Source organism: Apis cerana, linkage group LG7 (assembly GCF_029169275.1).
Source record: "Apis cerana isolate GH-2021 linkage group LG7, AcerK_1.0, whole genome shotgun sequence".
Taxonomy (NCBI): Eukaryota; Metazoa; Arthropoda; class Insecta; order Hymenoptera; family Apidae; genus Apis; species Apis cerana.
This window is the reverse complement of record NC_083858.1, coordinates 2065385-2092736: the sequence shown is the minus strand read 5'-3', so window position 1 is coordinate 2092736 and position 27352 is coordinate 2065385. Positions and strand designations below refer to the sequence as shown.

Below are 27352 nucleotides of genomic sequence, written 5' to 3'. Positions count from 1 at the left end.
TTCGATTCTGCTATGTCAACAAGGATTAATTTCGATACTTTTGAAACAAAATGTTAGACGGTAGATAATGACCACAATGAAGTAAGCGGTTTAGTAGGAGGTTACTAGTAGTCAGAATGAAAAATACCGCGGGGAATCCCGTGATTTGTCCGATGGAAAACTATATTGCATCGAGCAAATTATGACTAATGCCAAGAGAATAATTAATCTCATTTTTCTACGGAATCACGATACCATGATGTTTTATGATGGAAAAAATAAAATAATGATTATCTTAAATATTTAAGTGGAAAATTTACTGTAAAAATAAAAGATCTCTCAATTTTTAAAATAAAAGAAAGACACGTGAATAAAATTATTAAAAAAAAATTATGAAATATAAAAATTCTAGTGAAAATATGAAATTTAACGTTTAAATTTATAAAATTATTTTACAATAAAATGATATATTCGTTCTTTTAAACAAGAATTCCAAAAACAGACTGATTTTAAAGGTATGAAAGTATGAAAATGAAAATGAAAGCTTCATGTAGAAATTTTTCATATAAATTCAAATTCGTTCAACTTGCGACCAATTAATATCGTAAATTTGTTGAAAATATTTTATCCAAATGAACGGAAAATAATTAAAAATGAAGAGGAGAAAAGAACATATTCGTGTATGAAAATCTTTTGATTTTTTCCTCCTTTTTTTTTTATTCTCATGTAATATAATTCCCTCGTGCATAACGCGAGAATTTTATGCATGGCTACTTCAAAAATTCGTGAAAAAGAGATTAATCTATTCAAATGAAATTTGTGGATATTCATATAAAATGATAATATACAGGATCATCGACATATTCTATTCTATTGTGTTCCATTCGAACATAAGCTTGAAAAAGTTTCACTATCGATTATCTCATTCTCTCTATTCCTTCAAATATTATTCATATTTTCTGGCCTTGTTTAATATTTTTGCAAACTAATATTAATATTGTCAATGTTTTGTATATGATAAACGTTTGATTAAATTCTATTTGTAAATAATAGAATTATTAATGGAATTATAGTAGAATATTCAATTATCAACATATAATAAAATATAATAAAAAATAAAAAGATATTTTTTTATCTAATAAAATTGCAAAGCAACAACAAAGATAGTAAAATAAATTCTAAAATTACAAAATTTACAATAAATTTAAATAAAATATTAAATATTCTATAAATATTTTTATTTAAAAAAATAGAATTCCTATTTAAATTATAATGACAATATATGCAATAAATTTTATATAAATTTTTTTTATACTATTGAAAAGGAGATCACATCCACTAATCAATTAATATTTTCAATGATAATTTTATATTATCAAAAAAAAAAAAAATAAAATAAATTATTATATGTAAATATATTAATAGATATTATCATGTTCAACATCTTTAATTCGAATATTAACTTTTCAGATAATTATAAATGAAATATTATATCATTTGTATATTTTGTAATATATACATTTCATTTTATTTAACAATTTATATCATAACAATTAATCATTTTATTGTTACATGATATGTTATACAAATGAATTATATGTTTTATAAATATTTTTCACTCTGATATAAGATGAGATAGCCGTATTAATTTCTCGTCATTATTTCCATTTTTTTTTATAAATAATTTTTAAATTTTTCCTGTAAAATACAAAAATTTATCTCTCTAATATTATTAAAATATAAATTTCACGGAAAATATTTTGTTCTTACATTCAAAATTACAAACATATCAATTTTTCTGTATTTCCTGTATTCTTTATTTTTCTTTATTTTCTTTATTTTTTAAAAAAAAGAAACGAATTATACCTTTTGTTCTCAATTTTATTAGTGGCATTATAATTAATAATTATTTAATTAAAATTCATATAAATTATACATATTTATATTCAATTATGAATTACCATAATTTATCAAATCATGTTTATGATATTAATATTTATAAGGAAACATTACGCATCAATTTTCGCTTGAATAAATCCCCTACTCTAGAAATGCTGAAATAAATGTTATTTGTTAAGTAACAAGTTAATATAATTTTAATATAATTTTTATTTTTTATTTTAAATATAGCAACATTTTATAATTGTGAGATTATTCTAATCAAATTATTAATTTAATCGTATTCAATATTTTTTAATCTCGTTTATTAAATAATAAAGAAAAAATGTAAATCTAGAAGATATTAATGCAAGTCAAACATTGAGTAATTATATATTTGATAATTATCACTATGTCTTACTACAATATATCTTACTACAATAATCGTAATTACAATAATTTAATACTTTATATTATATATTTTATTCGCGTTTTAACTTTCAAAATACATCAAGAAATGAATCAAGGTAAAAGATAAAAATAAATTCATTATTTATAATATGCAAAAAGTATTCTTTTATTACTATCAGTTTTATAAAAATGACATTTATGTAAAAAATTTCTTAAATAATCTAACAATTAATATGTGATATTTAAATAATTTTCATACGTACAAATACGTACAATACGTTCAAACTGAAGATATATTTTCATTCGATTTATTCAGAATATGTTTTACGCTGTATTGATAAATAGCAGTATTGATTTTCTTTAGTCTATCAATTTCTTCCTTCATCTCAACAAGTTTCTGCGAATTTGAATCCTCTAATCTTGTCAGATCGACATTTTTTTCTGTATATAATTCAAAATTTAAAATATCCGCCAAATTTTGATTGTTTGAAATTACATCGATAGAACTTTCTTTCCCAGTATCATCAGATATTCTCTGTAGATTACACAATTGCAAGCATGGTTTAAGATTAGTGACCCGGAAATTCTCATAATATTTAGCAAAGAATGCTGCAGTGATTGGTCCCTTGTGATTGATTGTTCGAAGAATCTGATGACTGGCTATATCCCAAACATGAACCTCACCGCTTATCGAACCTGACAGCAGATATCGACAGTCGATCGATATCGACAACGATACTACGGTCGATTTGTGTCCCTGGAAAACTATCACGCCCTCCGAATTTCCGTCTTTCCGTATCTGCACATGATGTTCTATTCCACGTGGTGGCTCGTGTAAATTGAATCGATATATGTCACCGTCGGTACAACCCACAAATAAATCACTTTCACGGATGTTCATGGAAATGGAAGTGAGCGGTACGTCGAACACAAAGGTGAGCAATAGCGATCCACTACTAGGATCGTAAATGTTGCATGTTCGATCAAGAGATACGGAACACAGTCTTCCTCGTGATCCGGCATGACCGAATTGCAGATCTTTTATTGGTAACGAATGATGAGAGAAAGCATGTAATGGCGTAGGTTGTTCGTCATTCAACACGCGATATAACGACCAAACAAATACTAAACCATCTTCAGCACCACTGGCAAAAATTGAACCATCTTTAGTAAACGATAAACAACTCACTGTTTGATAATGTTGTGATAAGTTTCTTAGCAATCGTCCATTACAAGATTGCCAAATAAATAATTTTTCGGAAATTGCTGCAACAATGTAGGCACTATTCGGTGTAAATTTCAGAGCAGTAACTTTACCCGGTGTTGTTAATCTGAGGTTAGAGACAGGAGAATGATCGTTGAGTGGCCAAACGTATATACGCGGTTTTGTTAAATCAGCACCTACTATATAACTATCATTTAAAAGTTGAAGAGTTCGATGACTAAGAGTACCAGCATTTTTGTAGGTCGATAAAATAGAACCTGTCCGATGATCCCACACGGCAGCATTCCAATGTTCATTATTACTGTCACTAGTCACTATAATTTCCCTTGTATCAGCAATTCGTGACATTTTTGTAATATTATTATATTTAAAAATTATTAGAATTATTTTAACTTTAACATGACTTTTTATATATAAACGTATTCTTCTTTTTCTTGCTTTTTAATTGAATTTTAAATTTTCCGTAAAACACGTGTATTAACACTAGGTTAGATTTACAAAGTATATAAAGTATAATACGCCATAGAATATAACATTTCTAGAGCAGTTCATCGATATATTTTTTACACTAGAAAAACGATTAATTAATATTAATAATTTTATGAAATATATAAATTAAATAATAATGAAATATATGGATTAAATAATATAGACTAAATAAATAATTAAAAAAAAATTTTTTATTATATTTTTTTTATGAAGAACCTATGTGTGTATGTGTATATATATGTATATATAGTATATGTATAACAATTAAAAGATTAACTTTCAATTGATCATAACTTAACCTTATTAATTTATATTATTTATATGAAGTGATTTAAATATTTTAACAAGAGAAAGATGTAATGTAAAAATTCTTCAATAACAAAGTTTATAACTGAAGATATATATATATATATATATATATATATTCACTGTATGTGTATATATTTTATAACGATATTACAATTTTAAGTCTTCTATATTTTAAGGATATTTAAAATATTTAAAAAAAAGACATTATTTTTTATATAGTTTATTCACATTACAAATATAAATTATTTTAGTGGAATAAATCTTGAAGAATGAGTAGCACCAATACCCGGTCTACCGTGCTTTACAGGTTTATACGTAACAGAAAATTCTCCCAAATAATGACCGATCATTTCAGGTTTAATTTCAACTTGATTAAATGTTTTACCATTATAAACACCAACAATTGAACCTACCATTTCTGGTACAATAATCATATTACGTAAATGAGTTTTAACAATTTCTGGTTTTTCATTCGGTGGTGTTTCCTTTTTTGCTTTACGTAACTTTTTAACCAAAGCCATAGATTTTCTTTTTAGACCATGAGAAAATCGTCTTCGAGCACGGGCATGCATTAAAACCATAAGCTGTTCACTGGAGTAAATATGTAAATAATAATTAAAAAATAAAAATACATATATTTTATGAAATACAAAATCTTACTTTGGCATATCAAGGAGTTGATCAAGATCAACTCCCCGAAAGGTGAACTTTCGGAAAGTCCTCTTTTTCTTTTGAGTTTCTTCTGCCTGAAAATTATGAATATATAAGAGGTTATGTTATGAAAATATTTATTATTTTAAAATATAAAATATTTTACATATTAATATTATATCTTTCAAACAAAAAAAATACATATATCTTATTCTAAGATATTTATTTCTATTTTTTTATGCTAGATGAAAAAGATTTTATTGGATATATTCATCACATCATACCTCAGCCATGTTTTCAGCTCTTGAAAGAAACGACAACAAGAAACAGCGCCCTTCGTTCTATATTGTGATCGATTTCGGCACTAACTAAATATTACTAGATAAAAATCTAATGTAAATTTATAATATATATTTATTGACTTCTATTTTTTAAATATCTCATTTAAATTATATTATGAAATTAGCTTCATACGTTTGTTTATTTAAAAATATTTTAATGTTACTTCATATTTTTTATTTTTTTTAAATAAAAATATACTATATACCTCTAGCTTTTAGTAGCATATAGTATATTATTATAAATACAATATTTATTGTTCTTATTGTTTTCTTGTTCTTTATTGTTCTTAAAATTATTTACGATTTAAGAAAAAACTATAATTAGAGAAATAAAATCATATAATAAATTATAATATAATAAATTTTCTGTTATTTTATTATTTAAAATTTCATTTTCAAAGTATAAATAATTGGAATTTTGAGGTACGCATGTTTAATGCGTAGTATTTAAATATAAGTATTTTTTATATTTATATATTATAATTGTCATATTTATATGAAATTTTTAAAATAAATATTTTTCATCAAATCCTACAATTAATTATATATACATACAGTACACACACATTATTTATTAATTTTTATTTTTAAAAAGTATAAAATAAGTTATTATATTTTTTAGAAGATTTTAATAAAATATAATTGATATACTTTCATTACAAGAATTTTTTATAAATAGTATCATTAGCATATAAAAAACTATATATTTTTTCTAAATAATTATCTGTTTATTTGCATATAATGAATAGATTTCTTTTTATTTTTGTTTTTATGATGTATGTGGATAATAATTTTCAATTATTATGTCATATTTACTTCACTTGTTATTTCTAATCTTTATTATCGAATCAATATTAATTTTCTTCTAAATTATTTATTTAATTAAAAGACTGATCGTTTGAAAAATATTACATATTGGAATATATATGAGATATCAATGTTAATATATTTTATAGAATAATAATTCTATAAAAAATCTATAAATTTGATTGCATATTTCAGATTATGAAATAAAATAAAAATATTTTTATTTTTTAAATTTTTCAATAAATATATTAGATTGTTTTTTAACTTTGTTTAATTTTTGTTTTTTTTATTGGAAATTATTCATATAAAAAATAGATATATATATATATGTATATATATATCACATTTATGTTATTTATTTATTTTTTTAATAAGTAAAATAAAATAAAATTTTGTACATTGAATGAAAAATAAAATAAAAAACAAATGTAGAAACTTTCAGTAAATTATATGATATTATGATATTATATTATATAATATTACATTATAATAATGTTATAAAATTAAAAATTATAAAATATATGCATTTTAACATGTAATATATAATTAGTTATATATACTTTACAAACATTTTATTTTAATATTTGCTTGTAAGCAATAGATAGAAATTGTTTTGAAATATTTCCAAATTCAAAGTAACATGTGCTGCAAAACTTTATTTTAATTTTTATTTTTTTATTTTTCCATCATTTATTACACATGCAATCAATTTCATTTTCTGTTTTCTATCGTTTCTATTGTTTAAAAATTTAGATCTTCTTTAACTTGTAAATTTAATGATTTTATTAATAAGAAAATTGCTTATATAATATAATTTAATAATAACTAATTTAACTAATTAGTTAAATTTCTAAGATTCTTTAAATCATTTGCATCATTTAACGTTATTTCCTTTTTTATAATTTATTAATTTATGTATAATCATCCATATATTGTATGTTTAATCAATTACTTTTTTTAATTATTATTCAATCAGATTTTAATATTTTCAAAAATCTAATTTTGTAAATGAAATTGATTACATAATTTCATATTGATATTCCTCATGCAATTATTTCATCAAGCAATAAACTGTTGCTTTAACTCGTTATATGTTGTTATTGTAATGTTAATTCTCATTTTTTATTATAATTTAAAAAATAAGAATAGAAAATTTAAAATTATGATAAAATTGATATCTGTGCATTTATTATAAATAAGTGATTTTATAATATGAAGAACATTTAAAAAAATATTTTAAAATTAAATGTAACAATTTTTAATTAAAATTATTATTTTATTATTATTTTAATAAAAATTAATATTATTGAAACGTATAATTATTATTTATTATTATTTATCAATTTATTTTACACCAAAACTTTAGATGTCAATAATTTTATAATTATTTTTTTTTTAAATTTCATCCAAATTCAGAAATGATTTAAATATTTTAATAAATATAAAAATTACAAATTTATCAAAAACAAAATTTTTTAAAATTTCGAAATTTAATTTTAAATTTCTTATTTAAATAAAATTTAATTTTAATCTTCTATATACGAGGTAATATTATATGACAATAATCTTCTATGTACTAAAAGAGTATTTAAATAAACTTAAAATATTTAGAAAAAAAAATTTATTAATTTTTATACATTTTATTTATATTACAAATATAAGTTATTATAGTAAAATAAATTTTGAATTAATATTTGATTTATTCTGCTTTATAAGTTTGTAAGAGAAAATTCTTTGAATTACTTTGGTTTAATTTAATTAAATGTTTTACCATTGAAAACAGCAATTAATCCATTTATAATTAATTCATTTTTGGTACTATAATCATATTACGCAAATAAGTTTTAACAATTTTCGGCAATGTTTCTTTTTTTGCTTTACGCAACTTCTTTACTACAGCAAAACTGCATAAAGTAAAAAAAGAAATATCAACGAATGGATTTTGTTTTTAAATCATGAAAGAATTGCCTATGGATATACAACATAAGCTATACGCTGAAGCAAATATTATACAAGTTAAATAATATAAATTATATGTTACTTAAAGATTCATTGTTTTTTTAAATAAATTTTTTAAAACATAAAATTTTTATTTTCGAAATTAATTCTTTGAAAACTTTTCTCTTTTTCTTTTAACATAAGAGGTTATGTTAAAACCGGAAAATATTTATTTTTACACATTAATATTATATCTTTCAAACGAAGGTATCTATATATTATTTTAAGATATTTATTTTTTATCTTTTTATATCAGATTAAAAATATATTGGATAAATTTATTATTTTTATTAGGCATAGTCATATATTCAATTTTTCAAAGAAAAAACAAATAGGCACTTTTCGTTTTATGCGATTGATTCCGGCACTAACTAAATATTACTAGATGAAAATCTAATAAATAAAAAATTTAAATGTTGACTTCTATTGTTTAGGAAGAATATCATTCGAATTATATTATAAAATTATATTAATTGAATTTCAGTTCTAATACATATACATAACTTTAAAAATTTTTTCTTAAATTGATAAAATTTGATGAATAAATTTTAAAAATCATAATTTTAATATGAGGAATATAAATAATACATAGAGTAGAATCGAAAGTTATGCATGTTTAAAAATACTTTATTTTACAGGTTACATTGATTTATAATAATAAATATATATAATCATTAAGTTTAAAAATATTTATAATATATATTTTTTTATGAAACGATTATATATATTATGAAATTATTGAAATTATTATTTGATAAATTAATATTTATATGAAATAGTATTAGAATTTATAAGGAATATATTTTTATTTATACCATACCACATTTATACTATATAATATTGAATATAAATCATGTAATTTTATACGTTTCGATTATTTTATATATATATATATATATATATTTCATTATAATGAGTAAAAAAAACATTAATAATGAATTGAATTATTTTGTTTCTAGCACTTCTTATTTCATAATATTATTCTATTACTTAATGTTACATCATGGAGAAAACTATGTTGTTAATCTATGATCCATGTTTCAAAACACAAATGTATAAATCAACCAGAAGTTTCTTGATTGACCTTGATAGTGATTGTATATTATAATTGTAATTTTCAAGAATTAAACTGAAACACGACGGATTGTCTATATTGCCTTTTTTTATAGAATAATTTAGTTTTGTTATATTGGCCTTTTAGATGTTTGATATTTGATAACATAACCAATAAAAGGCTACTAGAGTGTGAAACAATATTTGTTTCATTTTTCTCATGGGCTTTATCGATGATGAATTGCAAGAAATATCAAAACTTTGTCAAAATGTTGTTGATGGTAGTCGCCTCGTTTCTTGTGTACGCACGATGGTGCGAGTGGAAATAACGTACGTTTAATTTTTTTAGATTATATCTATAATATAATTTATAGATAATATTATAAATTTTTTAACTTATTTGTAATATTTATCAAAATCACAGAAAAACAAAGTTCAAAACAATTGTCGCGTGCATCCAATTTTCTAAAGACTATCCCTATACTCCATTATTAATTGAGTTGAAAAGCAAAACTCTATCTGTGAAATTGCTTGATGGTTTAACAGAAGTCTGTGAAAAGGAATGCAAAAAATTATTAGGAAAAGCTCAGGTAAATAATTGAATTTATTAATTGAAACAATGTTTTCTATATGAATTTGTTTTCATAGGTGTTGCCAATATTAAAGTTCATTCGTAACTTTATTGATGAAAATCCTTTAATTTGTTGCTATGATGAAATCTCAGGCATAAAAAATATCTTAGAAAATAGTGATGAATTAAAATTGAAACAGAAACATTCTTGTATTGGTTTGAAAGTTCAACAAGGATTATATTATTTCAAGGCCAAAATTGAAATACCAGATAATTATCCAGTTGCTTGTGTAAAGTGTGTGTCAATGATGATTTAAAATATTAATTTTAATAATAATAAGTAAATAATTTAAATAATAATTAAATAAAAGTACATTTCTTTAAATAATTTTTTTCATATTTAGATTGGAAGATGCAGATACAAATTTTCCTCCATTGTTTACACGTCACTTCATTGGTCAAGGAAAAGAATTAGCTAGACAATGCGTAGAACCACCACTTAACAAAAAACAACAAATACCTTTTACACCTTCACCATCCTTAAAAGTTGTTACTACTTTCCTTATAAAGTATGTTTATTCGTTAATATTTATAATATATTAATATCATTATTATTCTGACTAAATTTTATTATCCAGGTGTGTAAAAACATTACCACAAGAACGTTGTCAATCATGCAGACAAATATGTTTGCCAACCAATCCAGAAAATGCAGAAATAAACGAAACTGCAAATATGCATGTAGAAAGACTTTATTGTGGACATTTATTTCATTTACAATGTCTTGTAACATTCATGAAGACTCCTCCATTCCATGGTAATTATTATTGTCATAACTAACTTTCATTTTTATTTTCATGTTATTAAAATAATATTTTATATTTTATTATAGGGGGTAAAAAATGTCCAACTTGTGGACAACGTATTTATCACGAAAAATGGGGAGTAAGCGATAAACTTGCGGAAGAACGTTGGGCACATCAACAAGCCCGAGCAAGAGAACTAGCAGAGGTAGAAGATTTCTTCAATTGAAATCGATAATTTTATTTGAATCATCTCAATAAGTGGTATTCCTACATAAAATGCAATATCATAATAATCCATCATCATGGATAAGAGTTTAAAGAAAGAAAGAAAAAGTAAGACAGGAGTGTAGGAAAATATCAAATTTTGTAAAATATTATTTATAATTCTACGCGTTTTTTAACATTCGCGATTGAATGTATGTAGGCCAGTTAAGAGAAGGTATTTTTTAATACCGTTAAATCTCTATTATAATATATACCAAACAATTTATATTTATATTACACTTTATAATAACTTTTCCTTAATATGGTGCTATTACTTTAAACTATTCATTTTTTATCGAATTAATATTTAAAAATTTCGTAATAAGATTTTGACTAAAAAATTCATTTAATGATTTTTTATAATTCTCTATGAATAATGTAAACAAAAATTTACGTGTTTAATAATTTTTTATATTGTGTATTTGAATTTGTATTTCGAAATAATTATAGGATAGTAAATTCAAATTAAATATTTATATCTAATTAAGATATTTGAAAAGACTAACTCTATCGAAAAAAGTGTTAATTTATAGTGTGTTAAAGTACTCACACAATTTGGTTATCAAGTGCCTTTTCATATTTTATTATTATAAGAATATTGGATATTGCTTGTAGAGTATTGTGAAGTGCGTTTTATGATTTTGTTCTCAATATTTGATATTAAATTGAATTAAATTGAATTAAATCAAATTATTGAATTAATTATGATTTTAAAAAATTATAATACAATTTTTTAATGATAATATCAATTTTCTATCGTTAAAAATCTCCCAATTTTTAAATAGAATATTCATGTGAAAAAATATTATTTAACATATTGACTGCAGCGCCATTCGCGTGGCAAAATCGGTCGATAATATCGAAAGCGACAAATGTTGCTTTTCTTGTAATGATAAATTTAAAAAAAAATTACAAAATTACATATAACAAAAAGAAGAAATGAATAAATATTTAATTTTTAATAACGGTAATAAAATGCAAAAATTGTTATTGTTTTTTTTATATATGATGTTTTGAAAGTACTTTTGCTTATAAATTTCGATATATGATTTCGATAATAAATAAATGCGAACAAACAAATTTTATTATATTATTAATTTTATTTCGAGCAAAAAGTATATATTTCATTTTTCGAAGTTAAAAAAAGATAAAAATTACAAATTATGTATAAATTGCAAATAATACTTAAATTATTTTTATCGTTCTGAATACAGTATTTTTTTATAATCGATAATCGAAAAATAATCGATATAGTGTAATAAATACATATCTATCGATTATGTATACGTATGTATTCTTCTGTATTTGTATTGTGGTTGTGACATATTGATCCTCGGTACCGACTACGGCGATCCTCTATTTATCTCGGTTCTGTGTTAGCTTTCACGGCCCAGTTTGTGCGAATATATTTTCATTTGTTCTGTAGTTTGTCTTTCTGGCTGACATTTTTTCCTTACATATTTCAAAATGATACGAACAATGATGTTTATGTGAAATCAAAGAAAAATAGAAAAATAAACTTTCACGAATGAACTGGTTATGATAACCTAATTTTAAAATCGTTTATTTGTTCCGGATTTATATCTTCATTTTCTGTTATAAAACTATTGATCGAAGTTTATTGAATTTTAATCGAAGCTAAGCTTTTGAATTTTTTTAAAAGTATGTTAAAAAACATTAATTTTCATATTAGTTATTTATTATTTTACCATATTATTTTAAATATAATGTAATGTATAATTGTAATTTAAAATATACATTTTTTTAATTTATAGGTCATACTTTAGATAAGGATCTCAATTTTAATAGTCTGTACATTAAAATTAAAAAATAAAATCCACAAGTTTACAGAAGGATTTTAATCTTGATTCGAAAATGTTTTTGGAAATTTATTTAAAACAGTCGATAATATCAAAACTGAAAATAACGACATTATCGATTTTTTAAATAAAAACTTGTCATTTATTCGAATAAAGTACTTTATTATTAAACTTAATATAAAAGGAAAAATCAAAAAATAATATTAATCTAATGATAATTTTCAGTCAGTAAGTGTGCATTAATTATATTTAACTTAATTACTTGCATGTTATAATTATTTTAACATGATTGGCAAGGTTTTTTTGCGTAGATGTATGTAAGTACATACTTGGTTCTGGCAGACAGCCTGTCAGACTAATTCCCAGTTATCGATTCCACGTATACGTGGAAACGCATCGTTGTGTTGCATTCATAGGGTGGGTGAACTGTGTCTTTCTTACATGCCACTTTACTCAAAATATATTAGAAATAATTATTACAATAATAATTTTATATTTTGCTAATTTATTTCACAAAAATTACTCAATATAAATATTTATATTTGTTCAATCCGAATGCGTTTACTCAAATAATAAAATAAATAATAATATTTCAAATTATACGAATCTCTAAATGAAGTTTTCTTAACAATTTTAACTTTAACGAATAATATATATAATTTAAATTCAAATTTCATTTTTTCTCATGTTAAATCGTGTCTAAACTTGACCAAATAAAATATAAATATTTTACAAATTCATTACATAAATTATATAATTTTATTATTGTCAGCATATAATATGTATAATATATGTAATAAGTATATTCTACTACAATGTTTACTATATGAAATTTGACCCGTTTTTCAAATTCTCCTAGGTGGGACAATTTTAAGCAACAGTACAACTGTCCTCAATAGCGCGTTTCTCAAGCGGCTATCGAAGAATTCGCGATTTCGATGTCGCGGCCAAATTTCGGAGATCGTCCTTGTACGCCGACGATCTATCCCCCGGCTATGCATGTACCAGGGTCGTATTATACACACGATACACCTATAATTGCACGTAGGGCGCTTCGTCGTAACGCTTCGTGGATCGATAGCTAGGAAATGGCCGGAAGCCAAGTCCGACGACGTCGTTTCGAGTTTTGCCGTTGTCACCGTATGGGACCTAACCCCTTTCTTGAATGTCCCACTTGTATCGGCCATCCCCCAACGCGGAACCCCTTCTCACTGCCCTCTTGTTTCTTCTTTGCGCGAGAAGAACTCGTATTTTCTTGTCATTCTTCCACGTGGTCTCTTCGAGGATACATGGAAGGGTCAGTGCATTAGATTCGCTTCACAAATTTATTTCGTTTATTGTCTTTCTTGATTCTTTTTAAACGAACAATGGACAACGATAGAATAGTTTTTGACATTATCACTTTTTCGAAAGTTTGATTCTACGGAAGCTTGAAAAAATTGAAATTGAAATTTATAATTTTTAAATATTCTGAAAATGATTTTTAATATATTTTTAATATAGATGTAATTTAATTTTAAAGTATGTTTAAAAAAATATTAATACTAAAACTTTTACCAACAATCGAATGTGAGCTCAAGAGCAGCAGTTATTTCACCTGTTCCCCCCAAGAATTCGTTGTTTGTCTTCCTTTATGCCTTCAATCATCGAGGTTTGAATCGCGATCCGGGCTGTGCAATAGGCGCAACGTGGGGTGCCGTTTATCCCAGTTTCTTTAAATTCTCAAGGGCAGCACCGGGGAAAACACCCCCCGGTGAAATTGTGATATCGAAATATGATGCTATATTTAACCAGTAGGGTATACTGCAGAATAATATACGCATTGTTTCTTTTTTCCTTCGCCTCGTTTGTTCCATCTATTTATTTAATTACCAGAAAATTTTACTCTCCTTTTTTTTTTTTTTTTTTCAATCGATACAATAAGCATATCGCAGAAATAGAATTTAATTATTAGATTTACTTTCAAAATTAAAAATATCGTTTATAGAAAATCAATTATTAAATATATTATGAGCTTTACAATACTTTGCTCCACATTGAAATAACTTTATAGCAAAAATCTTTTAATTTGCAATTAGATAATATAAGTACATCTCCAAAAATACATTAATCATCGAATCATCAATCAATTTTATATTATACATATCATATATCTATAATTATCAGTATTAAAAATTTTATAGATCTGCATACCACTCCAAAGCCAATTCCCAAGCAAAATTAACCATCATCAGTCGAAACGAATTTTACATATAAATCTTCCTTGACGTTATTCCTTGGCAACACCATTGCCAAAGTTGAATGGACACCACGACGTTCGATAGCCCATGGCCAGTGTTGAAAACAACATCAAAGGCGCCGTAAGATCTCTCTCTCTCTCTCTCTCTCTCCTTCATTCGTACGCAGAACGAGTAACATTCTAAAAAGTTCCCCCGCTCGCAGTAGGGAGGATTCCTTATCCGGGGGATCTGAAAGGCGACGGCTGGCCGCACGATGAAGAAAAAAGAAAGGTGGATCGTGGCGCGTGCCACACGAGGGGTGACCACACCGAGGCTCCTTTTTATTTTGCGGAAGATCGTCCACGTATACCTTTCACCGTGGACAATGGGGTCGTGGCTGAAGGACGTATCAGCTCTCAGCCAAGGGTAACGGGCATCGTAAATGATCCATGGAAAGCAGCTGCACATGTTTTCCCATTTTCACAAACTTTCTTGCTTAAACACGTGATAATCATGAATTTCGAAGAATCTTGTTCATATAATCATAGTTGTTAAAAATGGATTGTTTTATGGTAAATCAAAAATTATCCTTATGTCTGGCTCTCTGTATAAAAGCTTTCATCATTTATTCTATTTTCAGGCCGTTAAATGAAGCAATAAATATTCGTTAAAAATGGACAAAGACAACTTGTTATAAAATATATGTCGAATATTTAACGTGATTGGATATGAATTTTTCAAATCGATTATGATAGAAAACTATGCACATAAATAAAGCAAGAAAAAGGAATAATAAATTTCTAATTTCTCTGATCGTAAGTATATTTTATTAAATTTTCTGGATAAGAAAAACATCTCTTTTTAACTTATTATCATCGCGATATTAATCTTTTAAGAAAATATCACCAATATTCGATGAGTAACTAAAGCTAATTTTCTGTCTGATTTAATGTCTCTTTTCGATTTTCTTTCAGGATAAAAGGACACGATATCTCGCCAAAGATACGTTGAACCACTCAATGTATTACTAAAAATAAACAATACACAAATTAAATTACATACTAAATACCAAATTAAATCATCGAAACCAGCAAAAGTTGTTAATTAAACATTAATTAAACAGTTTAATGGTAACAAGTCAAGCACTCGAATGTTGCGACACCATAGAGACATTGGCAGAAAGGTTTCGGGGAGCCGCAACAACAAGTTGCAACCACCTGGCGAGGGCAATGCCGGCCACCCAGCGGCCTCCAGGTGCTCCCAAAACCCCCTGTCTCGTCCCGCATGCCTGCTGCCGACGTGGACGTCGTCGTTCATGGAAAAAGGAGCGCGATCCCGTGCACGAGACGCCATGCAACATCTCCCCGTGCCTCCCTGTCCAACGGGGGGCAACAGTGTCGTTCTGGAACACGCGCGAATCAACGTTCCAAAATCGATACGTACATCTGCCGCAACGTAGAGTCTATTGACTCCTCTGCTCGGAGCATCTCCAAGGCGACTCAGGATGGAACGCGCGGCGTGTCCCGCTTTCCACGGAAATCTCGTGGGAGAGCAGACGGTTCTCGTGGCGACTGGCGACTCCATGGTTTATTGATACCATTGTAGAGTGATCTGGAAGCGTTTCTGAATTTTTTTCACCATCCTAATTTAGGACAAATGGATTTTGGAAGGGAGCCGTCGTGGTGTGCGCCCGGACGACTTTGGGCTAGTTCGTCTTCAGGTTTGGATTATGCAATACGCTGTTTCGGATTGCGTCAGATGGATATTTCTTGCCGTTATATATCGAAGATTTGTATTAATCTCGTGTTCGTGATGAAATAGATTGTTATTATTCTCTTTTTTTCAGAGTCTTTAATCTGGGAGATGATTGATAATGCTCGCAACGTTCCAAGACTGGCCTGTATACGTACGTACTCTCGATTCGGTTGATTACTTCATTTTATTCCGATGGAGTCATTTTGTAGAGGCTTGGATATATATATCGGTCGAGTAATCCAACAAAGGGGCGTTTTACGTGTTCCGGGAGCCGTGTGCCAACTTTAAGAAAAGTGGACAAAAAGTCGCGATAAATTTTTATGGATCGCATTTACTTCGAATTATTTACTCCGCAGTAATAATATTATATCACCTGAATACATACATGATTATGTACATATAAGTGTAACGTTAAAGAGATATATTGTAATAATTGTATTTAATGATAATCGATTTCCAGGGAACTTAAAACTTTTGCGAATCCCAACGATTGTTTTATATATTTTTTTAAACTAGTAAGAAATCATGATTTTATAATACGAAAATACGACCGAGTTGAAAATGATTTAAAGAGAATGAAGAACGAAAGCGAAGCATGGCATTCGTTGTCGAAAAAGAATTTTGTTTGAATAATCGACGAGCGATCGACTGATCACTCTCGAAACAAGCGTATTTTACAAAACGCCAATTTCAGTGCAATTCCCTCATCGATGCAAGCTATTAGTTTCCGCGATCGATCCGTGTCACACGACACCGCCGTTCATGGTATACCATTCATGCAGCCCGCTGTAAAAAGAGAATACGTATCCGTTCGTCCACGGAGGAAAGATGCGATCCCCGATAAAACGATCAAAATTATCGCACTTATGCATCTCGTGAACCCAAACAAAGATTTATTATCGAACGCAATAAATAAAAAAATAGATTAATAATCAAACAACTTTTACAATCTCTTTAATGTTTTTCATCATATCACAATCTTGTTTTCATAATTCAAAGATTAAACTAGATTAAAATTTATCGTTTCGACAGTTTGTTTGCGTTACATTTTCAAACAGTTAAAGTATAAATCAAAAGTATAAAAAGATGGAAATCAAACGATACAAGGAAAGAGGAAAAATTAAGAATACCATCCAAAAAAAAAAGAAATACACGATCTTAATATAACAATCTCAGAAATATAACGAAATAAAAGAAGCTAGCGATCGCGATACAAAAGAAAAGATAGATGCATCGATTGATAGATAGAGGCAGCACCGCCCAAAAAGCGAAAGACCGACGGAAAGAGGCTTAACCGACACAGCGTAACGAGAAGGACGAGAAGGAGAAAGACACTGGTCGCCGCAGAGTAAAGAAGAGAACGAGTGGAGGGGGGCGCAGAGCGAAGGAGGGAGGAAAGAGCGTGCGAGCGTAGCAGCGCTCCGTTGATGGCACAGGTCGGGCAACGGGGGGTGGTTTCGAGACGTCGCGTTGCGGGGCATCGATTTCGGGCCAGGCCGATGGCATCGGCGGGGTATCGAGGGGCGTCCCGACGTGGTGGCGCGTCGCGGCGCTGCTGCTGCCACTGTCGTACCCGAAAGCTACACCGGCCTTCCAACTACCACCGCGGCTCTGCCCTCTCCTACCTCGAGGCTCCGTCCTGCTCTGCCCTCCTGTCCCCGCGGCGGGGCAGGGAGGAGGCGCACGGCTGGTATAGAGCGCGCTCGCGAAAGCCGGCTGCGCGCGAGTCGGCGGACGTGTGCGGCGGAGAGCGTTGCGGGCCGCACGAGCTCGCCACGGACGTAGCCGAACAACCGCTTGGCAGTCGCGCGACCAGAGACCACCGCGTCGTGGTGCTGCCAGCCTCGAGTGCCTCAGCTCAGAGCGCGAGGAGACTTGGCCTCTACTACTCTGGCTGGCACTGACGTACAGACACGGGGGACGACGCACGCGGGACCACGAGGTTCAGTACACGCCGACGAGTCCACGAGGACGGATCTATCCTATCCATCCGCGTTTCCAATCTTTTCTCTCCCGCTTCACACCACAATCATGAGCGGATACAGCGAATTTTCGGAGTCGCTCGTAAAATAGAAAACGATATATATTTGTATATACATGTATATGTATATATATATATATATATATATATATATATATATATATATCTCGCGTTTCTTATTAATTTTTTGTAATATTGGATTACGAGTCAGGAGTATCGGAGAGAAGTGAGAAGACGTGAACGGGCAGATACATATGGACGGAGTAAAAGTAGCCTAGGACGTGACTGCACGTTTCGTACACGAATGCGTGGTGTAGCCGGATGCGCCGGTGCACCACCAGCTGCAGCTGTCAGTGCCGCTACTACCACCACCGCTACCAGCACCGCCGGTGCTGCCTACCGCCGCCGCTGCTGCTGCCGCCGCCGCCGCCGTCGTCGCCGCTGTCTCGCTGGTGCTGCTGCCGCTGGCGGAGGCTCGCAGAGGTGTCCACCTCGTGGCAGTCGACACTTTCTGCCGGACGGTAGTGGTGTCCAGGCGCGCTGGACATACGACGAGCCGCAGCCGGTTGCCGCTGCGCCGTTGAAAGAGCGCAAGGACTAGGAGCGCGACTCGACGAAGGAAGGAAGGAAGGAAACAGCGGAGGGATAAGGTGCGGCGCGAAGGTGGTTGGTGGCACACGGGTGCTGTTCGCCGCTGCTCAATGGCGAGGACACTGTATTTTTGTCGGTGTTAGAGCAAGGATCGGCGGAGCGGGAAGAAGGAAAGGAAGAGGAAGGAAGGAGAGAAGGGCTCGGAGAAGGAGCAACGAGTGCGACGAACCCTTTCGTTACTCCCTTACACGCACGCAGGCTGCACACTCGTGCACGTACGCCGCGAGAGCCGCGACGTGTCGCCGGTAATACAGCGTGTACGCTTTCGTTTAAAGGGTTTCTTCCCTCCGACGTGAACGCGCCTAGGAGTGCCGGATCGCACGCGGTTCCTCCTCTTCACGAGTCGAGTTCCGTCGGGGTGACTTGCGTCGCGTCTACCTTTCGCGTAGTTCCTGTCCCTTCCTCCACCTCCCATTTTGCGATGTTGTCCAAGTGAACAGGACTGAAACAAAGAACGAAGAAACGGAGAAATGAAAGCGCCAGAGATCTACCGACAAATCTTACCTGTATAAACCACCTGTATAAACTACATACACACACACACACACGCGTATAACCGAAGAGGAAGAAAGTAATCTTCGCGAGAAACAACGAAGTTAAGAAAGTACTCCAAGTTATAAATTATTCGTCTCGGAAGAGGAACGAAGAAGAAGAGGGAGAAAGAGTCACGAGTTGGTGATCGGTGGCGGGCGTGTTGGTGGTGATCGGTTCGGCAGGTCGTGGTGATGCCTCTTAGCCGCGGATCCTCGAGATCGCTGGGTGTCGTAGGTAAGGACGCCGCAATCCCGGTCGCATACGGCGCCGTTGCGACGAGGACACGCTGACGAGTGCAGCACCCGGTGGCACGGCGGTGGTCGCTCCTCCAGGCCATGTATTACGGTCCGGCAACAGAGCATAGAATCGGCAGCAGCTGCAGTGTCAGCGACGTTCACAAGCCACCACGTCCGAGACGGCGTAGACGCGTTGCCGCGGCGTCCCGCGTCGCGGACGACGCCGAGAACGAGGACGAGCTCCCGTACCGAAGGGACGAACCACCGGCTTACGTGGTCCTCGACGTGCAAGCGAAGCGCGGGGGAGAACACGGGGATGGATGTCACGTCGCGCCGAGGCCGGGCAGAAGACGGGCTCGCGGAAACGCGATTAGGATACTGCTGCTCGCCACTGCCGCTGCCTTCCTCGCGCTCGCCGTCTCTCCTGGTAAGTTTCACCGGTTTCTTCGTAAAACCGCCGTAAAATATCTTTATGTATTTTTGTATCTCGTTTTGTATGCACGAACGTAAGTACGTTTGCTCGATCGTGGATTTTGACGAAAGGTTTGTTGTTGAATTAATTGGAATAATAAGGAGAAGGGTTAAAGGGTGTGGAGTGGAGCGATTCGCGGAATCAATCACCACTCAAGGCCGCTGCCCCACCAAAGGGTCGCGAACCGTCTCCACTCTAGCCATCCTCGATATTAACGCTTTTTCCCTCTCGATGTTTCGAGATGGTTTCTTCTTTTTTCTTTTTTTATGGCACGTGTACGGATGCAAATTACACGTTACAAGTACGTAATTAGATGTCGAAGAATTTTTCGAAGAATGTTTTTTTAGCGTCGAATTCGATGCGATTGAATAATTTAAGGATCGTGGTTTCTTTGTAATGTGAAGGTAAATAGAGGTACATCTTAAGATTAAAAAATTTTGTTTTTAAACAATTTTACGATGTAAAAAGTAGATTTCACGTGGAAAAATTTACTAGGTCGTTATGTAACGTGCGATACTTTAATTCTCTATCATCTTGAATATCTATTCATCTTGAATAGATTTGAACTAGTCGCATCAAAAATTCATTTTTAGTCGAAACGATAAAAAAAAAGAGATAAATTATCAATTAACGTTTGCGTTTACTTTTTAAGAATAACAATTAATAAGGAAGCGGGAATACTCAAAGATAAATAAAAACTAATAGTCAGAACGGAGAAGTAAATAGGATAATTGGACAATTTGGCAAACAAAACTATTAATTTTTCAATTGACAAGTATCGTCGATGCGAACTCGATTCGCTCGCAATGGAACAGTTACACCGTTTTAAACGTCGAACAAATTTTCTTAGATATCTCGTCCGAGAATTTTCTTCGAACAATAATAAATTTACATTCAGATTGATGCGAATCAACGAAGAAATCAAATTAAGTTAATAATTCGAAAGGAAAAATTCCAAATATATTCATTCGAGTTTATTCGAAAACTCTTTTACCAATCGCGCCTCGAAACCTCGTTTCGATTCATCTTTTCCGATCGTGAAATAAAATTTCGTCAAATAGAAGATTCACGGGATATCATGTTACATCGAGTGTACGAGATCGAAGAGTATCCGAAGTCGAAAAGCGCGAGGCACGCTGTCCGCCTGGTTGAAACGCGAAAAGTAAACAGCGCGGGCCTGTCTGCCGGGAAAATAAGAGAAATATTCACGGCATGTTGGCGCCTGCAACGTGTCCACTCGCGCGCGAGAGCATGCAGATATGTGTATTATTAAAATGCTGCTGCTCTGTTTCGCGATTCGTTACGCGCCTCCCTCGTCCTTTCCTTTCTCTCTCCCTCTCCCTCCCTCCTCTCTCTCTTTTCCTTCTTCTGTTTCCTCTTTTCGCGCTTCCTTTCATCCCGTCTCATTCGTCATGCGCGTAAAGAATCGGAAGAAATTAAGAGAGATTAATTAAGAGAGAGAGGGGAAGAGAGGGAGACAAAGAGGGAGAAGGCAGATGGGCCAGAAGCTAGATATGCATTCAGCGCTTTTTAGGTCGACTTTTTCTTCGGAGAATAGTCAAGTGGTGACAGTAACTATGTGACGCATTGCGTCAAAATCCAGTGTCGAGGAAACTGTTGCACCGAGATTCGTTAGGGCTCCCCAGTTTTTCCCGTTCGTGGATCGAACGAATCCTTCTTATTTCGAAACAAAGGGGAAGTTTCGATATATATTTTTAAATCATATATATATATATATATATATAATATCAAATTCTTACGTACAAAAAGTATCGCACATAAACGATAAGCTAGATCTAACAGGCTTGAATTTAATCGATACACAGCTTTTTCGCGCGTAAGTGAATACCTAAGATCTTTTACGAACGCAATTTTATCCTGGCTTCTAAACACATTTAGATATATAGATATATAGGTCCAGCGCACACGATGTACAATCCTGTTGGATTTACATTTCTAGGTTTACGACACAATGCGCAGATATCCAGGAATCTACGTGCGATAGCAATAAAAATGCCAAATTGTCGCTGGAAATCCGTATCTCGCGTCATATCGTGCAGACGTATAATATTTGGAGCGTGAATATATCCGAGAATTACTTTGGAAACCTTTCTATCTTTCCCCTCGAGTTTTCCAACGTTTCGTCGAAAAAGTTAAACTCTGGAAATGGATCTTTGCTTGGCCATTGTTCCCCGGATAATAATACCGTCAATAACAATTCTCTAAACAGTTCTTTCTTTTTTCTCTCTCAAACAGATCACACCCTAGGATCGTTTGCACCCTGAACGGGAATGCAGAATGTCGTGCACGATGTATAACAAGAACGCGCTACATTGTTTCCCCCCCGATGCGTGAAAAAGTGTTTAGGTGGCACGGTACGTGCTTGCAACTTGGCTTCGTTTTCCTCGGTTCCTTCTCATTCTTTTCGGTATTCGTGGCTGACTCGTTCCGGTGGAAACGTGGCGTGTGGCTCCGTAGACATCGGCGAGCCGCACCCACGCGCGCTATTTATCCCGTGGTGTGCCGAAGCCGAGTGCCAAGAGCGTATTTTTTCGCATACCGCTACTCCTCGCAGTGGCATATCTCCTCCTCTCCCCCTCTCGCCCTCTCTTTTCACCCACATCTTCCTTCTATTCGCCTATTCGTCTATTTCTAACGCCCGTGTAACTTCCCCTCCCTCCGCCTCTTTCTTCATTTTCCTCTCCTTTCGTTGCTCTTCCTCGCCTTTTCGCTCGATGGTTAATCAGGCTAAAGGGATAGCTGTGACTTACATTGGAAATGAAAAGAAATAAATAATCTTTTCGCCTTTAATTTCTTTTTTTAAAAGGATACTTAACCAGATACGTGGAGAAATATCGTTTCTTTCTCAATTTATTTTTACGCGTTCAAGAATCATTGGTTAATTGATCGCGCCACCCGCTTACCCCTCCTCACCGCGTTTTCCACGATTTAGAAGGATGGTGGAACGCGTGGTCCACAGAAACGAATCGTATCGAAGGAGACGTTGGTGGTGCCACTTCTTAAATTTAGATATCGTAGAGAGGAGCAATCTATCGCTCTCTTTCTCCCGTCGCCGAGAAACGGATATAATAGATTTTCTGCGTCGTTTCAACCGTCGTCACCTGGCTGCGATAAATTTTTGCTCGTTTTTTCATACACCATACACCTTCCAGTGTATCGCTCCACTTCGCGTGTGTTGGAATGAATGATTATGGGGAGGGGGGAGGGAGAAGTTTATCGAGCGAGAATTGCAAGATTTACGAAGAGGTAGCGGGTCGAGAGAAGTTTTACGTAATGCATCATTTTTTGGACGGCCCCTGATCGATAGCCACCGCTGTAGCGTGCGAAGTAGTTTGCGAACCTACGCTTTGGAGGGGATTGGGTCTAATTGGACGAGGGTGTTTTCTTCCTTTTCCTCTTTGTCTCTGTTGATTTTTTTAAACGATAAATTATATCTTATTTTCTTATTCCATTAATCATTTCTATCTTACAATTTTCTTTCTCCAATAGAATAGAATAAAATGCACGTTATTAGAGCGTTAGAGAAAATTATCTTCGATGGATCATAGAGAAATTGAGATTAAAAATTAAACTAACCAATCGTTGTAAATTAAAAGTAATCTGCATTTGTTATCTATGTCACGAGGATAATTTCTGTCGAATTAATTATTTTTCATGGAAATAGAATCTGCAGTAATGGAATTCCTAATTTCTCGATTCTTATCTTACACACGATTTATTCATATCCAAGTACGAGAAAATTAAAAAAGAAAGAATATTGTATCGATTAAAAACAAATTCTATTAGACATGCAATAAGAATATCGATTCTTTCATCATCAACGTTCGATAAGTTGTTGAGAACCAGCTTACTTCTATTTTCCCGTTTCTATTAGCGCAAACAATTTAGACAAAAAAGTGAAAAAAGTATTTTCTTTTGTTAAAACCGTATAAGTATAAACAAATGTTTGATATCCGTCGCGTTTCCCATTAGCATTATGCAATCCAAGTATCCTGATTATAAGTTAGGGGTCTTCCTTCCGTCTTGCGACGAATCCCACGAGACAAACGCGGTGTAAATGTGGACTTCTAAGAAAAACCGGGGACTTCTATGAGAGGTCGAACATTCGACGCTCGTAATTCTTTCTCACCGAGGGGTGAGTCAGAGACCATCACCGTCCCCCCCCCCTATCTTACGAGACACGAGCCGGTTTCCCGATTTTACTTTATCGTAAATTAGATACCCTTCGACGATAGATCGATATACGCGTTTCTTACGTATATGTTATTTAATATACGTAATTAATAATTAATAATTAATCGTGCGTTTAATTTTTGAGCCTCGTTTTAACGATAAATGGGATTCGATAGTTTGCAGTTCGTCTATCAATATCTCTTACGTTACGTAGAAAAACATTTAAAATTTACTCCAAGAAAAGAAAAATGAAATTTCATAAGAAATTTATGTAGAGGGGATTAATTCGAAATTCTTCTTATTTATTGTGAAGAGATGATTCGACGTGTTGCCAACTAGTTTATTATATAGCATTTTATTAAGTTCTAAGAAACATTGCGTTATAAATTAATAACGTAAGAGAAATCGAGGTTAAACGTAATCACCCAAAGTTATTATAGATCAAAGTTTCCTAGAATGAAATATTTATTGTGAATGGTGACGAATAGTTGGCAATGATTTAATTTTTAGAGCCACCCAAGCTCGGCTAAGTTCTCGATTGTCAAGGCCACTCAACTGCATCTCATAAATTTTATCGAAATAGAATATTGAAATTATCCCTCGCGGTGTTCGTGTCGGATCGATGAGCAAATTTTCTCACACCTTTTCATATCTTCCATTTATTCCCCCATATTATTTATTGCTGGTAGCGATAAGTGTTTCAGATGAAAGTTGAATGATGTCAAGAGGTGCATATTCTTATTTGTTCTTTCGTGGGCGGATGTGTGAGGGCTATATACGAAGATCAATATACTTTTTAATCGCGCCAATCGATACGCGGCTCGATATCCCCTGTAAAAAATATATAGATTACACATAAATTAGTTCAATAGTTTCAATTTGAATTTTTGTATAAAAATAATTGCACGGAAAGACAAGACATTTTTGTATTTCTTTCTTCTGTCGTGTAATAAATTTTATCTTTACGTGTCCATTCTCGAAAAAATTAGCAATTCCTTCAACTTTCGTACGAAACATTTTTCGTTACGATATTAATAATATCGAGAAGATGAAAGAAGATTAAAGATTCACTAGAATCACGAATAAAATGGTACAAAGTTTCGATTACGCCTTCGATTTCATCTCTCTCTCTCTCTTTTTCGAAATGTTTCATCATAAGTTATTCTGCGTCCATCATTCCGAAAACCGTGGCCTCGTTAAAATTCGCTCAGCGAAAAATTTCGTTCCTCCAATTATTATCCTATTTTTCCCCCAAAAATCTATAATATAAAAGAGTCAAATTAAATTATTATCATTATAGAATTTTCTAGGCAAATCATGTAATTATTTTCCAAATTGTTATTTCTTTTTTACAATTTTTTTCACTTAAAAAAAAAAATTAAGAATTAACTTGGCGCTATAAATAATGTTTTTATCGGGGATTTGAAGTTTTAAAAAATTCCATTAAGAAGAAAAATACTAGTGAAATTAATTGTGATAAAACATTTCTTATTACTACGTAATAACGAACGATTATTATTTAACAGTGAAATAATTATTACACGCTCCTCATGAGGAAATACACGCCATTAGTGTCACGAACATAATCGTAAAACGGTTAGGTATATATAAATCAATGTTTTTCTCGAATTATCACGATCGATATATTATTCAAATAAGTGGATCGCGCGATCATGATCCAGTCATTAAGTGTCTATGACAACCGACAAATGTTCCTTGTTCTTGAACTCTTTGCGACAATCTTAAGGGCGGTCTTTGTGAGCTTAGGCGCCAGACACCAGGCCAATGGGACCGGTTTATTGTAATGGGTTTGTACATTCACAGTATGATCATTGTACGCTTCCGTCTGCCATGCACAATAAACCGGTGGACAAGCATAATTCAGCCTGCAATAATAGGCACGATTAGATATGAGCCCCAAGTGTGAATAAGCCTTAATTTCACGTGGATACTTGCGAATCTACTCGTAGAATCGTTGTATGTATATACAGTGTGTCGAAATATAGAAAGACAATCTGGAGCTCTATCGAAAAGTGCTCCAAATGCGAAAAATGAATCTCGACGTTAAGAAAATTTACAGGGAATATTTATTCGTACGTAGAAATGAAGAGAATTCTGATTTTTGGATTCGAAAAAATATTTAATTTTCGCGTATCTTTTTTCTTTCTTTTTACAGCTACCGATATTTAATCCGATCGAATAATATTTGCATTTTGGAATATTAAAAATAATTTACTTTTGCGACTTCGTTTTTCTTCCTTGATAAACGTTCATATTTGAATTTTTTTTAGTTGTTTCATAACGTATCGACGAATTCGATTCTTCCCCATCGATTATTCGAAGAACCGCTTATCCGAATGGATTTGTCCTCAATTGCTTCGGCGATAATCGACGTAATTACCGTATAATTCCAGTGTAATTACGGTTCTAGGACGTTTGATAAACTAATTATACCTTTCTTGAAAATTTACAGCATTTTAACCTCAGACATAATTTGTTTTTGCTAAAAAAAAAAAAGAAATCTAAGTCTAATCGCATTGTTGCGATTTCTAATTTTAATTTGAAAATATTCGAAATATTAGTTTTCGAAGAAATGCTCGAAATGCTTCAGACTGATATTCAGAATTAAATAAAATAAATTTGGAAAGTAAAGCGCTTCCTCCGATCAATTGAGAATTGTTGTGCAGATTCGGAGATAAAAATCTTAG

General features: G+C 31.9%; 4 protein-coding genes across 13 annotated transcripts in view; 2 read left to right on the top strand and 2 right to left on the bottom strand.

The window, feature by feature from the left end:
• Positions 1 to 2409: 2409 nt before the first annotated feature.
• LOC107993649 (WD repeat-containing protein 18) lies at positions 2410 to 4157 on the bottom strand. Its single transcript, XM_017050176.3, has one exon. It carries the CDS (start codon positions 3839 to 3841, stop codon positions 2549 to 2551), a length of 1293 nt encoding a protein of 430 aa, XP_016905665.1. The 5' UTR covers positions 3842 to 4157; the 3' UTR covers positions 2410 to 2548.
• Positions 4158 to 4495: 338 nt separating this feature from the next.
• Positions 4496 to 8460, bottom strand: LOC107993648 (small ribosomal subunit protein uS19). Of its 5 annotated transcripts, XM_062077588.1 has the most exons (5): positions 7862 to 8456; positions 5490 to 5598; positions 5227 to 5332; positions 4952 to 5037; positions 4496 to 4882 (listed from the first exon to the last, which is right to left on the bottom strand). In XM_062077588.1, exons 3-5 carry the CDS (start codon positions 5233 to 5235, stop codon positions 4534 to 4536), a joined length of 444 nt encoding a protein of 147 aa, XP_061933572.1. In that variant the 5' UTR covers positions 5236 to 5332; positions 5490 to 5598; positions 7862 to 8456; the 3' UTR covers positions 4496 to 4533. The 5 variants fall into 5 exon arrangements, with proteins under 5 accessions (XP_061933572.1, XP_061933569.1, XP_061933573.1 ...); XM_062077585.1 differs by lacking the exon at positions 5490 to 5598 and having other exon boundaries at positions 8428 to 8460; XM_062077589.1 differs by lacking the exon at positions 5490 to 5598 and having other exon boundaries at positions 5227 to 5320; positions 8428 to 8452.
• A 115-nt stretch (positions 8461 to 8575) lies between these two features.
• LOC108003439 (uncharacterized) lies at positions 8576 to 11472 on the top strand. The gene is made up of 6 exons (XM_017065677.3): positions 8576 to 9471; positions 9566 to 9731; positions 9790 to 10007; positions 10117 to 10281; positions 10351 to 10529; positions 10605 to 11472. The coding sequence occupies exons 1-6, from the start codon at positions 9362 to 9364 to the stop codon at positions 10742 to 10744; spliced, it is 978 nt and encodes a 325-aa protein (XP_016921166.1). The 5' UTR covers positions 8576 to 9361; the 3' UTR covers positions 10745 to 11472.
• Positions 11473 to 12305: 833 nt separating this feature from the next.
• The window catches only part of LOC107993655 (protein kinase C-binding protein NELL1), a 76933-nt gene continuing 61886 nt past the window's right edge, over positions 12306 to 27352 (top strand). For 4 of the 6 annotated variants that reach the window (XR_009830676.1, XM_062077582.1, XM_062077581.1 and 1 more), the window contains exons 1-5: positions 12794 to 14962; positions 15045 to 15393; positions 15462 to 15636; positions 15796 to 16541; positions 16668 to 20405. Coding sequence is in view for 5 of the 6 variants with exons in the window: in XM_062077582.1 (XP_061933566.1) it covers positions 20078 to 20405 (328 nt within the window). In the remaining variant the exon portion in view is untranslated. Of the gene's footprint in view, positions 12445 to 12557; positions 14963 to 15044; positions 15394 to 15461; positions 15637 to 15795; positions 16542 to 16667; positions 20406 to 27352 lie in introns of those variants that run through there. The other 2 variants (XM_062077578.1, XM_062077579.1) reach the window with 2 other exon arrangements.

Excerpts from the sequence above, each read along its gene's own strand:
- LOC107993649 (XM_017050176.3), bottom strand. The coding sequence starts at position 3,841 with ATGTCACGAATTGCTGATACAAGGGAAATTATAGTGACTAGTGACAGT.
- LOC107993648 (XM_062077585.1), bottom strand. Across the intron at positions 4,883-4,951 it reads CAACTCCTTGATATGCCAAA|TGAACAGCTTATGGTTTTAA; the intron begins GTAAGATTTTGT and ends TATTTACTCCAG.
- LOC108003439 (XM_017065677.3), top strand. The coding sequence starts at position 9,362 with ATGGGCTTTATCGATGATGAATTGCAAGAAATATCAAAACTTTGTCAA. Across the intron at positions 9,472-9,565 it reads ATGGTGCGAGTGGAAATAAC|AAAAACAAAGTTCAAAACAA; the intron begins GTACGTTTAATT and ends TCAAAATCACAG. Across the intron at positions 10,282-10,350 it reads GTTACTACTTTCCTTATAAA|GTGTGTAAAAACATTACCAC; the intron begins GTATGTTTATTC and ends TTTATTATCCAG.